Source organism: Ranitomeya imitator, chromosome 2, assembly GCF_032444005.1.
Source record: "Ranitomeya imitator isolate aRanImi1 chromosome 2, aRanImi1.pri, whole genome shotgun sequence".
Taxonomy (NCBI): Eukaryota; Metazoa; Chordata; class Amphibia; order Anura; family Dendrobatidae; genus Ranitomeya; species Ranitomeya imitator.
Genome location: NC_091283.1, coordinates 429,307,418 through 429,321,183, shown reverse-complemented (window position 1 = coordinate 429,321,183; position 13,766 = coordinate 429,307,418). Strand labels below are relative to the sequence as shown.

General features: G+C 44.8%; 1 protein-coding gene across 1 annotated transcript in view; it reads right to left on the bottom strand.

Moving 5' to 3' along the window:
• The window catches only part of PTPN1 (protein tyrosine phosphatase non-receptor type 1), a 44,991-nt gene that overhangs the window by 14,841 nt on the left and 16,384 nt on the right, over positions 1–13,766 (bottom strand). The window contains exon 2 of the mRNA XM_069750874.1: positions 3,979–4,069. Coding sequence (XP_069606975.1) covers positions 3,979–4,069 — 91 coding nt within the window. The remainder of the gene's footprint in view (positions 1–3,978; positions 4,070–13,766) is intronic.

The following is a 13,766-nucleotide window of genomic DNA, read 5'->3' as shown; positions in this document are numbered from 1 at the left end:
TAGCATGAGACGGACTCTACAACCCACACAAGTGGCTCAAGAAGTGCAGCTCATCCAGGATGGCACATCAATGCGAGCTGTGGCAAGAAGGTTTGCTCTGCCTGTCAGCGTAGTGTCCAGAGGCTGGAGGCGCTACCAGGAGACAGGCCAGTACACCAGGAGATGTGGAGGGGGCCGTAGGAGGGCAACAACCCAGCAGCAGGACCGCTACCTCAGCCTTTGTGCAACAGGACCAGGAGGAGCACTGCCGGAGCTTTGCAAAATGACCTCCAGCAGGCCACAAATGTGCATGTGTCTCCACAAACGTGCATGTGTCTCCACAAACGGTTAGATACCGACTCCATGAGGATGGTCTGAGTGCGCAACGTCCACAGATGGGGGTTGTGCTCAAAGCCAGACACCTTGCAGGACACTTGACATTTGCCGCAGAACACCAGGATTGGCAAATTCGCCACTGGCACCCTGTGCTCTTCACAGATGAAAGCAGGTTCACACTGAGCACGTGACAGACGTGACAGTCTGGAGACGCCGTGGAGAGCGATCTGCTGCCTGCAACATCCTTCAGCATGACCGGTTTGGCAGCGGGTCAGTAATGGTGTGGGGTGTGGCATTTCTTTGGCGGGCCGCACAGGCCTCCATGTGCTCGCCAGAGGTAGCCTGACTGCCATTAGGTACCGAGATGAGATCCTCAGACCCCTTGTGAGTCCATATGCTGGTGTGGTTGGCCCTGGGTTCCTCCTAATGCAGGACAATGCCAGAACTCAAGTGGCTGGAGCATGTAAGCAATTCCTGCAAGATGAAGACATTGAAGCTATGGACTGGCCCGCCCGTTCCCCAGACCTGAATCCAATTGAACACGTCAGGGACATCATGTCTCGCACCATCCACCAACATCACGTTGCACCATAAACTGTCCAGGAGTTGGCCGATGCTTTAGTCCAGGTTTGGGAGGAGATCCCTCAGGAGACCATCCGCAGCCTCATCAGGAGCATTCCCAGGCATTGTAGGGAGGTCATACAAGCACGTGGAGGCCACACACACTACTGAGCCTCATTTCCTTGTCTTGAGGCATTTCCACTGAAGTTGGATCAGCCTGTAACTTCATTTTCCACTTTGATTTTGAGCACCATTCCGACTCCAGGCCTCTGTGGAATATCAGTTGTGAGTTACGTTGATAATTTTTAGGTTTTATCTTTCTCAGCACATTCCACTATGTAATGAATAAAGATTTACAACTGGAATATTTCATTCAGTGATATCTAGGATGTGGGATTTTAGTGTTCCCTTAATTTTTTTGAGCAGTGTATATTTCTGTTGTCTAGCTATATATATATATATATATATATATATATATATATATATATATATATTATATATATATATATATATATATATATATATATATATATATATATATATATATTATATATATATATATATATATATATATATATATATATATATATATATATCTCTATTGTCTAAGGGTTTTTCCGTCTGTCTGTCTTTCTGTCCAGGAAATCCCGCGTCTCTGATTGGTCGAGGCCGCCAGGCCTCGACCAATCAGCAACGGGCACAGCGACGATGACATAAAGGACGTAGAAATCCCACGTTTCTGATTCAGGGAGGGGCACAGTATCGACGTAGATGTCATAATGGTTGCCATGGCGACGATGATGTCATAAAGGTTGCCTCGACCAATCAGCAACGGGCACAGTCTGCCGCGAATTCTGGAATCATCATTGTCCATATACTACGGGGACATGCATATTCTAGAATACCCGATGCGTTAGAATCGGGCCACAATCTAGTATATATATATATATCTATATATATAATTGCCTAAGGGTTTTTCCGTCTGTCTGTCTGTCCTGGAAATCCCGCCTGGCGGCCTCAACCAATCAGAGACCGGCACAGCATCGACGTAGAAAACCCGCGTCTCTGATTGGTCGAGGCCGCCAGGCCTCGACCAATCAGCGACGATGATGTCATAAAGGACGTAGACATCCCGCGTCTCTGATTCAGCGATGGGCACAGTATCGACGTAGATGTCATAATGGTTGCCATGGCGACAATGATGTCATAAAGGTTGCCTCGACCAATCAGCGACGGGCACAGTCTGCCGCGAATTCTGGAATCATCATTGTCCATATACTACGGGGACATGCATATTCTAGAATACCCGATGCGTTAGAATCGGGCCACAATATATATATATATATATATATATATATATATATATATATATATATATATATATATATATACACATACACACACACAGCGTATACACATATGTGAATGTGTGCATTGATGAAAAGGTTGGTGTACTTTTTGGTTCTTCATATTATTGAGAAAAGAAAAAAACATCACAAGTGTACATTTTAACCCCTTAATGACCGCCAATACGTCTTTTAACTGACCTGACATATAAGAGAATGGCCTCCCCATACAGATGACAATCCAGCATCTGTTGGTTGTACACTATAGCTGACAACTTGCTGTATCAGCCCTGATCAGTGTTTGCACCTTCTAAATCTGTTTAACCCCTTAGATGCTGCTGTCAATAGTGACTACATCATTATAAATGGTTAACAGAGTGTGGGGGCTTCTTCTTTATCCCAATTGGTGCCCTCAGATCATGATTTTGTTGTCCTGATGTTTGCGATGGCAATTCATGACCAAATAGCTGCCTTACAGTCTGACGGCTGTAGTAATCTGTTTAGAAGTTAGCAACATTTAGGTGGTAAAAATACACATTTTCATTTCTGTCATGTCACTTTGCATTAATTCCTGTAAAGCACCTGAAGGGTTAATAAACTACCTGACAGCAGTTTTCAATATGTTTAGGGGTGCTGTTTTTAAAATGGTATTACGTTTGGGGGTTTCCCAATATATGAGACCCCTAAAGTCACTTCAAACATGGATAAGTCCCTAAAAAAATAAATGTGGTAAATTTCTTTGAAAAAATGAAAAATTGCTGCTACATTTTTAAACCTCCTAAAATGCTAACAAAATAAAATAACATTTTACAAATGGTGCTGATGTAAAGCCGACATGTGGGAAATGTTATTTATTAATGGTTTGCTGTTGTATGACTATCTGGATTAAAGGGATAATCATTCAAATTTAGAAAATTGCTAATTTTTTAACATTTTTCTCAAATTTTTTATATTTTTTATAAATAAACACAAAAAATGTTGAACTAAATTTACCATTATCATAAAGTATAATGTGTCACGAAAAAACAGTCTCAAAATCACTGGGATTTGTTGAAGCGTTGCAGAGTTATTACCACATAAAGTGACACTGGTCAGATTTCAAAAATTTGGCTCGGTCACTAAGGGGTTAAAATGGATATGTATTAAAATGAAAAAAGGAACAGTTCTTAAAGGGGTGTCCGTTTTTCTTCCATTCTACAAGGATCCTTTTCCATCACATGACGCCTGGCCGTGTGAGCTCAGCCTCAGAGGTAGGTCCGGTGTGTACAGATCACAAAGCATTGTTTACAATGGAGAGAGCGGTCAGGAGATGCTGGGAGTTAAAGTTTTACAACAACCGCAGAGCCATAGATTACTAGCAAAAGCCGGCTACCACTGAAGCAAACCCTCAGCTGTGGGAAATAATCGGTCATGCCTTTTCTTAGTCACTGGATGTAAACAATGAACGCTTCCGCTCACTACTGGTGGTCGGGGATGGCAGACACAGACAACTATGGGAACGTTGCAGACAGTGAATGTGGAATGGTGCAGGCATCACAGCGCTCTGCTTGTGTGTCATTATCTGGCCATCTGCGGATGAAGAGCTGATGATACAAAATGTCTACGTGTGTACAGCCGGACGCGAATACCCCCGGGGACCAGCAAACATTTGAAGCTCCCAGATTCTTTACATAGATATTGGCCTGGGGCTCTGACAGACATCCTCGCAGTAACTGATGCTCTCAGAAGAGACATGCGCTGTGGTGTGGGCACTTACACGGGCTGACGTCTCGGTAGCGGTTGCGGGTCTTGTTATCAGGTAGTCGGGCCACTTTACAGGGAAAGTCGCTGGCTTCATTGCGGATTTCCTGCAAGACAGAAGAGAAAATGTTTAGGTGGACAGCGTCTGACAATCCTTCTTTTTGTAAACGGTCACGTACTACGCGGGGTCCAAAATAATCCCACCCTGTAAGTAGTGTTGTTCACAGATCAATGACCTATAGGGCACAGTCCGCACAGCAAGAGGTCATATGTTCTCCAAATTGTGGCTTTCCAGCTGTTAGTAAACTACAACTCTCACCAGACTCCGAGCTGTAGCGTCTCCATAGCTGGAGAGTCACCAGTAGGAGACTACTACCCAGACGTGGCCGGACCGGAGAGTTTAGTGATCATCCTGTTTTCTTACTCAACCCAAGAGTGCAGGCCCCAACCATGGATCTTTACCACACCCTACGACCTGGCCAATTATGTCAAAGAAAAAATTGACCATATCCGACAGGAAATTTTCTCCCAACCCCTTCATACCATGCACTGTCCTCCCTCCCCCACTGCATCCAGTTCACTCTCTGACTTTGAACCAGTCACAGAAGAAGAAGTAATCAGGCTCCTTGCATCTTCTCACGCAACCACTTGCACCAGTGACCCCATTCCGTCACATCTCCTCCAGTCCCTTTCCCCTGCTGTCACCTAACAAAAATAGTCAACCTTTCTCTCTCTTCCGGTATCTTTCCCTCCTCATTTAAGCATGCCATCATGCATCCATTACTTAAAATACTTAAAAAACCATCCCTCAATCAAAACTGTGCCGCTAATTATAGGCCTGTCTCTAATCTTCCCTTCATCTCTAAACTCCAGGAACGCCTGGTCCACTGCCGTCTCATCCGCTATCTCTCATATAACTCTCTTCTCGACCCTCTGCAATCTGGTTTCCGCTCTTTAGGGTACCGTCACACTATACGATTTACCTACGATCACGACCAGCGATATGACCTGGCCGTGATCGTAGGTAAATCGTAGTGTGGTCGCTGGGAGCTGTCACACAGACAGCTCTCCAGCGACCAAGATGCCGAGGTCCCTGGGTAACCAGGGTAAACATCAGGTAACTAAGCGCAGGACCGCGCTTAGTTACCCGATGTTTACCCTGGTTACAAGCGTTAAACTAAAAAAAAACAAACAGCACATACTTACATTCTGGTGTCCGTCAGGTCCCTTGCAGTCTGCTTCCCGCACTCAGTGACTGCCGGCCGTAAAGTGAAAGTGAAAGCACAGCCGCTGTGCTCTGCTTTCACTTTACGGCCGGCAGTCACAGTGCTGGAAGCAGACTGCAAGGGACCTGACGGACACCAGAATGTAAGTATGTGCTGTTTGTTTTTTTTTAGTTTAACGCTTGTAACCAGGGTAAACATCGGGTAACTAAGCGCGGTCCTGCGCTTAGTTACCCGATGTTTACCCTGGTTACAAGCGAACGCATCGCTGGATCGCATCGCTAGATCGCTAGATTGGTGTCACACACACCGATCTAGCGATGACAGCGGGAGATCCAGCGATGAAAGAAAGTTCTAAACGATCTGCTATGACGTACGATTCTTAGCAGGATCCCTGATCGCTGCTGCGTGTCAGACACAGCGATATCGTAACGATATCGCTGGAACGTCACGAATCGTACCGTCGTAGCGATCGAAATGTTATAGTGTGACGGTACCCTTACACTCAAGAAGATCATTAAAGACTTTAGTGGGGGCAGTTTCAATAATCATCAGCTCCTCCTCACAATGCTACACTCCATCAGCCTCCAGGACACCGTTCTCTCCTGGTTCTCCTCCTATCTCTCTGACCGCTCCTTCACTGTATCTTTTGCTGGTTCCTCCTCCTCTCACCTTCCCCTTATTGTAGGGGTTCCTCAAGGATCAGTCCTAGGCCCCCTCCTCTTCTCTTTGTATACTGCCCCTATTGGTCAAACAATCAGTAGATTTGGTTATCAGTACCATCTCTATGCTGATGACACCCAATTATACACTTCTCCTGATATCACCCCTGCATTATTACAAAACACCAGTGATTGTCTTACCGCTGTCTCCAACATGTCCTTCCGCTATCAAACTGAACCTGTCAAAAACTGAAATCCTTTTTCCTCTCTCTACTAACCTACCTATGCCCGACATTGCCATCTCCGTGTGTGGTTCCACCATTACTCCCCAGTAACATGCCCGCTGCCTTGGGGTCATACTTGATTCCGAGCTTTCATTCACCCCCCACATCCGATCACTGGCTCGCTCTTCTTATCTGCACCTCAAAAACATTTCCAGAATTCAACCCTTTCTTCCATTCGACTCTGCAAAAACTCTTATTGTTGATTTTGCAGGACCCTCACCCCTCTTGGTATCTGTTTTGATCTATGTGATTATTGTTATGCTGTAATGTCTATTGTCTGTACAAGTCTCCTCTAAAATGTAAAGTGCTGCGGAATATGTTAGCGCAATAGAAATAAAATTATTATTAATAATTCTCGTCTGGACTATTGTAACTCTCTACTAATCGGCCTCCCTCTTACCAAACTCTCCCCGCTCCAATCTGTCCTGAATACTGCAGCCAGGATCATATTCCTCACCAACCGTTACACCGATGCCTCTACCCTGTGCCAGTCATTTCACTGGTTACCCATCCACTACAGAATCCAGAACAAAACTACTATCCTCATCCACAAAGCACTCCATGGCTCAGCACCACCCTACATCTCCTCCCTGGTCTCAGTCTACCACCCTACCCGTGCCCTCCGCTCTGCTAATGACCTGAAGTTAACATCCTCAATAATCAGAAACTCCCACTCCCGTCTCCAAGACTTTTCACGTGCTGCACCAATTCTTTGGAATGCACTGCCAAGGTTAATAGAATTAATCCCCAATCCACACAGTTTTAAGCATGCCCTAAAAACGCATTTGTTCAGACTGGCCTACCGCCTCAACGCATTAACCTAACTATCCTTGTGTGGCCCATTCAAAATTGTCACCGTAACTAACCAAGTTCCTCACATCATGTGCTCATACATTACATGCAGTCAATAGCCCTCTGTGTCTGTACTGCTACATACTAAGGACAATAACCGGTTCATGCAGCTTTACATGAACACCCGATCCTTACACTATGGCTGGTCCGAACAATGAAAGCAATTGTTACCATCCACCTCTCGTGTCTCCCCAATCTCCTCATAGTTTGTAAGCTTGTGAGCAGGGCCCTCATTCCTCTTGGTATCTGTTTTGAGCTATGTGATTATTGTTATGCTGTAATGTCTATTGTCTGTACAAGGCCCCTCTAAAATGTAAAGTGCTGCGGAATATGTTGACGCTATAGAATATTATTATTATTATTCCTGTTCACAGAGCTGCAGGTTCCCAGTTTATTGCACTGTCACAATACATCCAAATTGATAAAAATAAAGGAACTTTACAAAAGCTTTTGCATAAAAGCCTTTTCCCGTTTTGGGTACACAGCACCTGTGCAGAGTTATAAGGATTAATACAATAGAGATAATCCTATCCTGTGCAGATGAATTTTTGGTCACACTCCTAATTCAAGCGTCTCTGCATGTAAGAAGTGGGGACATAAAACAGCGCGGATGGAGACAAAGTGATGGATCCAACACCTACAGCTCAGTTATAAATGTGGTGCACCGGGTGTCACAAGAGTAAGTTTGGATGATTTATACAGGAAGTGTTCAATGAGTGCAGCATCTTCCTGCTCTGGGGCACTAACTTCGTCACTCATGCAAATAACATGTATGGGAAACATAACAGCGAAAGATGAACGAGGAGCAGGAAGATTGAGCAAACCGGCATATTCCGCAAAGTGCAGCATGTCTTCCTGTAACAGGTCAAAAAGAAAAAGTCCAATCCATGAAGCTCTGCTGCATAATGTAGAAAATAACTTCTGACAGCGCCCTCATCAGTCACACTGACAACGTCCACAGTCCACATAATGTAATGGACCAGCTCATCTAAGCTCCACGGGAAGGGATGGCTGGTTGTCCCTACCCAAGAGGGCTGCACACGTCTGGTATACAGGAAACACTGGGAGCTCAGCAATGACACTGGAAAGCTGGGAGATTTCATCTATGAAACAGCAGAATAGCGAGTGCAGCTCTGGAGTATAATACAGGATGTAACTCAGGATCAGTACAGGATAAGTAATGTAATGTATGTACACAGTGACTCCACCAGCAGAATAGTGAGTGCAGTTCTGGAGTATAATACAGGATGTAACTCAGGATCAGTACAGGATAAGTAATGTAATGTATGTACACAGTGACTCCACCAGCAGAATAGTGAGTGCAGCTCTGGGGTATAATACAGGATGTAACTCAGGATCAGTACAGGATATGTAATGTAATGTATGTACACAGTGACTGCACCAGCAGAATAGTGAGTGCAGCTCTGGGGTATAATACAGGATGTAACTCAGGATCAGTACAGGATATGTAATGTAATGTATGTACACAGTGACTGCACCAGCAGAATAGTGAGTGCAGTTCTGGAGTATAATACAGGATGTAACTCAGGATCAGTACAGGATATGTAATGTAATGTATGTACACAGTGACTGCACCAGCAGAATAGTGAGTGCAGTTCTGGAGTATAATACAGGATGTAACTCAGGATCAGTACAGGATATGTAATGTAATGTATGTACACAGTGACTGCACCAGCAGAATAGTGAGTGCAGCTCTGGGGTATAATACAGGATGTAATTCAGGATCAGTAATGTAATGTATGTACACAGTGACTGCACCAGCAGAATAGTGAGTGCAGCTCTGGAGGATAATACAGGATGTAACTCAGGATCAGTACAGGATAAGTAATGTAATGTATGTACACAGTGACTCCACCAGCAGAATAGTGAGTGCAGTTCTGGAGTATAATACAGGATGTAACTCAGGATCAGTACAGGATATGTAATGTAATGTATGTACACAGTGACTCCACCAGCAGAATAGTGAGTGCAGCTCTGGGGTATAATACAGGATGTAACTCAGGATCAGTACAGGATAAGTAATGTAATGTATGTACACAGTGACTGCACCAGCAGAATAGTGAGTGCAGTTCTGGAGTATAATACAGGATGTAACTCAGGATCAGTACAGGATATGTAATGTAATGTATGTACACAGTGACTGCACCAGCAGAATAGTGAGTGCAGCTCTGGGGTATAATACAGGATGTAACTCAGGATCAGTACAGGATATGTAATGTAATGTATGTACACAGTGACTGCACCAGCAGAATAGTGAGTGCAGTTCTGGAGTATAATACAGGATGTAACTCAGGATCAGTACAGGATATGTAATGTAATGTATGTACACAGTGACTGCACCAGCAGAATAGTGAGTGCAGTTCTGGAGTATAATACAGGATGTAACTCAGGATCAGTACAGGATATGTAATGTAATGTATGTACACAGTGACTGCACCAGCAGAATAGTGAGTGCAGCTCTGGGGTATAATACAGGATGTAATTCAGGATCAGTAATGTAATGTATGTACACAGTGACTGCACCAGCAGAATAGTGAGTGCAGCTCTGGAGGATAATTCAGGATGTAACTCAGGATCAGTACAGGATAAGTAATGTAATGTATGTACACAGTGACTCCACCAGCAGAATAGTGAGTGCAGCTCTGGAGGATAATACAGGATGTAACTCAGGATCAGTACAGGATAAGTAGTGTAATTTATGTACACAGTGACTGCACCAGCAGAATAGTGAGTGCAGCTCTGGAGTATAATACAGGATGTAACTCAGGATCAGTACAGGATAAGTAGTGTAATTTATGTACACAGTGACTGCACCAGCAGAATAGTGAGTGCAGCTCTGGAGTATAATACAGGATGTAACTCAGGATCAGTACAGGATAAGTAGTGTAATTTATGTACACAGTGACTGCACCAGCAGAATAGTGAGTGCAGCTCTGGAGTATAATACAGGATGTAACTCAGGATCAGTACAGGATAAGTAATGTAATTTATGTACACAGTGACTGCACCAGCAGAATAGTGAGTGCAGCTCTGAAGTATAATACAGGATGTAACTCAGGATCAGTACAGGATAAGTAATGTAATGTATGTACACAGTGACTGCACCAGCAGAATAGTGAGTGCAGCTCTGAAGTATAATACAGGATGTAACTCAGGATCAGTACAGGATAAGTAATGTAATGTATGTACACAGTGACTGCACCAGCAGAATAGTGAGTGCAGCTCTGAAGTATAATACAGGATGTAACTCAGGATCAGTACAGGATAAGTAATGTAATTTATGTACACAGTGACTCCACAAGCAGAATAGTGAGTGCAGCTCTAGGATATAATACACACAGTAGATGACTTACAGGATCCCATTACGTCTTTGTAAAGCAGGAATTTAGAAACGTCTGAGCTTGCATGTACACCTTGTGCATTTTTTTCTTTTTCCACTGAAGTCAAGAGAGGAAATAGAATGTGAAGAAAAAAATAACAGCTAACAGGCGGGATCAGCAGGGGTTGCATATGTCAGTGCACGGTGTGAATTATCATACTCTATTCAGCATCACAGGCGCCATCGTAGATGTAATCCCATCCCCCGCCACCAACCCCATCACAAACCGATTCCTCAATGGCAAGGGGGAATCAGGCAGGCCGTTCTTACAAAAATTCGGCAGAAATTTATTTCAGGTATTTTCTGACAGATGAAAACGCAGCCAAGAAAACTAATAAAAACAGAATATTTCACTAGTCACATAAACGTGGTCAGGGTAGTGTCACCTCCCACCCTGCGCTCATTTGCAGTACATACAAGAATATTACAGGGGGCGACGCTGAGCAAAGAGATAATGCTGCTCCCTGAACTATAATGGGGCTGCCTGGAAGATGCCATAATATAGGGAAATTTATTGGAACCACATCTTAGCAGGCAGACGTATAGGAAGGGGTGCAATGTAATCTTATAAAGTTTGTGCACTATTACAATTGAACTAGGAGGGTTACTGGCCCTTTAAAAAAAAAAATGAAAATAAAACTAAAGCAGCAGAATCTTGAGAATGGAGGTCGGTTTCCCTTTAAGACTTTTGAGCAGCGAAGTTACTGGAACTTGCTGTAAAACCACAATAAGTCGACTTCTTAGTAGAACATAAAGATGATCACATTTCTATTCCTGGAAAGTAGATCGGTCAATAAGATTATCATCTATTAAGACCGGTCCCATGACAGCAGGCATCTTCAGAGGCGTGAACCGGCACCCGGGCTGTGCAGTTAATACGGCTGCAGAAGTTTCCAGGAGAAGAAAAAATGCTGAAATTATTCATCATCTGCAAAAAGATGTCAGTTTTTTTTTTCAATTTTGCCAGTCACACAGGTTCACCCATTTCGGTGAGGTCACTTCTTGCAGAATATCAATATATCATAAAAACTAAAAAAAAACATCCAGATGATGGAATCCTGACCCAATACTTCATGCAGCTGCGGGTCTGTTACATCTGATCCTGAGAGTTTGCTGCAACCTCTGACCTGTTTCGGTCACAGACTATAGTGGGGATTGGACGCGTTTCGCTCATCCTGCACCTGGCACCAGGAACGTTCCCAGGAGAAAGCGGAGGGCACATTAATGCCGGCTGTCTGGATCCATCACCGAGAACACAAGTCATTTGCACTCACAGTCAATGGCGGACATTGCAGCTGGAGGTCTGGTGACGAATCCTAATGTTTTCCGATGAATCCCCCAATAACCTATCCCCCAATAATCTAATACCCTCTACATGTCTAGTGCTGGAGGAAACTACACCTAATGAGTTATTCCTCCGAACACCATGAGATAAGCGGTGCCAGGCATTTGCCAACCACATCCACGGAAAACACGCGTTAATAGGGTGTCTATGATCCACACATTTAGCCAGTGTCTGCGGGATCTGTAGACAGTCCAGGGTATTACAAGCAGGACTTGTAATGATAGGTGGGAGTGAGGGACCTGTGGTCTAGTGTGAGGGTCTTCCAAGAGTGGGTCAGAATGATGTAACTGACTGCAGTGGTCAATCACAGGAGCACCGGCTGCAGGGACGGTGAGCACTTCCCTGCCCATTGGGTTAGATAGGATTGGAGATTGCTGTGATCCCGGCTGACATCCACCACCACAGCGCCATACGTGTACGCCACCTCAAGCCTGTGTCATACATGCTGCAGCGCTGTGAACAGGACTAGAACAAGATGGACTTTTAGTATTTGAGTTTAGACAATATTGTTCCCATTCATTGACAGCAAGGAAAAATGCCGAAAATGGTTAAGATCTGAAACAACTTTGGTTTCCAGAAGGCAGGACCGCCCTGTCACACCGCTGCCTCCATATACATGAACAGTACAGAACCCATCAATAGCACGAGACACCCGGGCAGTGACAGGCCCCCTGACAGATCAAGGCTGATCCGGAAAAAACAAATACTTGTGGTCAGCTGCTGATAAGATGGTAACCAGAGAAGTTGCTGCCTGTGCCGCTAGGAGGGTGGAGGGAGAAGGGCGCTGTATACATCGACTGTCATACCATCCTATAAGGAAGGCTTGCAGGACCTGGCACCAACCCTTTAATGACAGTCTTAAACCATACCTTAGTCCTATCCGACCATGGGAAAGTTGGGTGAAGACCAGTGCGGCAGCCATTACTGGACCAAATCAGAATGTATTGCCATTCAGGGTTCTGGGAAAGCCGGGTTATATTACTAAGCAAAGGCTACCCAAGTATCCGATACCCCAGGGCCTGCCCAATGTATGAGCCATCTTCTCCCCCTGCTCCCTGCCGAGCCTGAGCGGTATGTTCGGTGCATTCCAGACATGGAGAGGAGAGCGGCAGGAATCTGACAGCACAGGCTGAGACTTGCTCCTCTATCGCAGGAGGAGATCTTGGACTTCTTCCAATGTTAGTACAAACAAGCAGCATGCGGAGCAAGAACCTCATCATCTCCAAGACGAGAACGTAGATAAAAGAGCCGTCTCCAAGGATGGCAATAACCATAGGAGTGCAATACAGGGGCTAGGAGGGGTCCCGTCACATTTCGCCACACCGGCCCAGCCACTTAGTTATTATTATAGCGCCGTTTATTCCATGGCGCTTTATATGTGAGGAGGGGTATACATAATAAAAACAGGTACAATAATCTTGAACAATACAAGTCACAACTGGTACAGGAGGAGAGAGGACCCTGCCCGCGAGGGCTCACAATCTACAATACCAATAATACAATAGTTAATACCTTTTTACGTTTCCTACGATCAGATAAATCAGGGATGACTGGGCAGCTGGAGAGACACTGCACAGGAGACCTGGACATGGCAGGTCATCAATATCTCTCCAGGAAATGGGTGGAGGTGAATGGTACCAAGGAGGAAGGGTGGAGCGTCTGGGAAACAGGAGGTCGGAGGAGGACGATTCATGGGGAAAGAAACGGAGAAATATCCGAATGTAAGGAGTCAGGTCAGGACAGAGCAGCCATGGCCATCACCCTGCGCTCACTGCAGACAATCGATAAAGCTGCATACATTACACTGCAGGTCAGTCCTGGGGACGGGACAAAACAGCACCAATGGAAATACCAATACCGCAGTGCAACATGGCACCTAATGTTTCTCTATGGGGTGGGAGGTCACAGGAAATTACAGGCATGTATACATGCTACATGGACTATGTGACCTCACTGTACTCATCAAGTGACATCATCCAATCACATATTGGCCTGATACATGGACTGTGTGACCTCACTGTACTCATCAAGTGACATC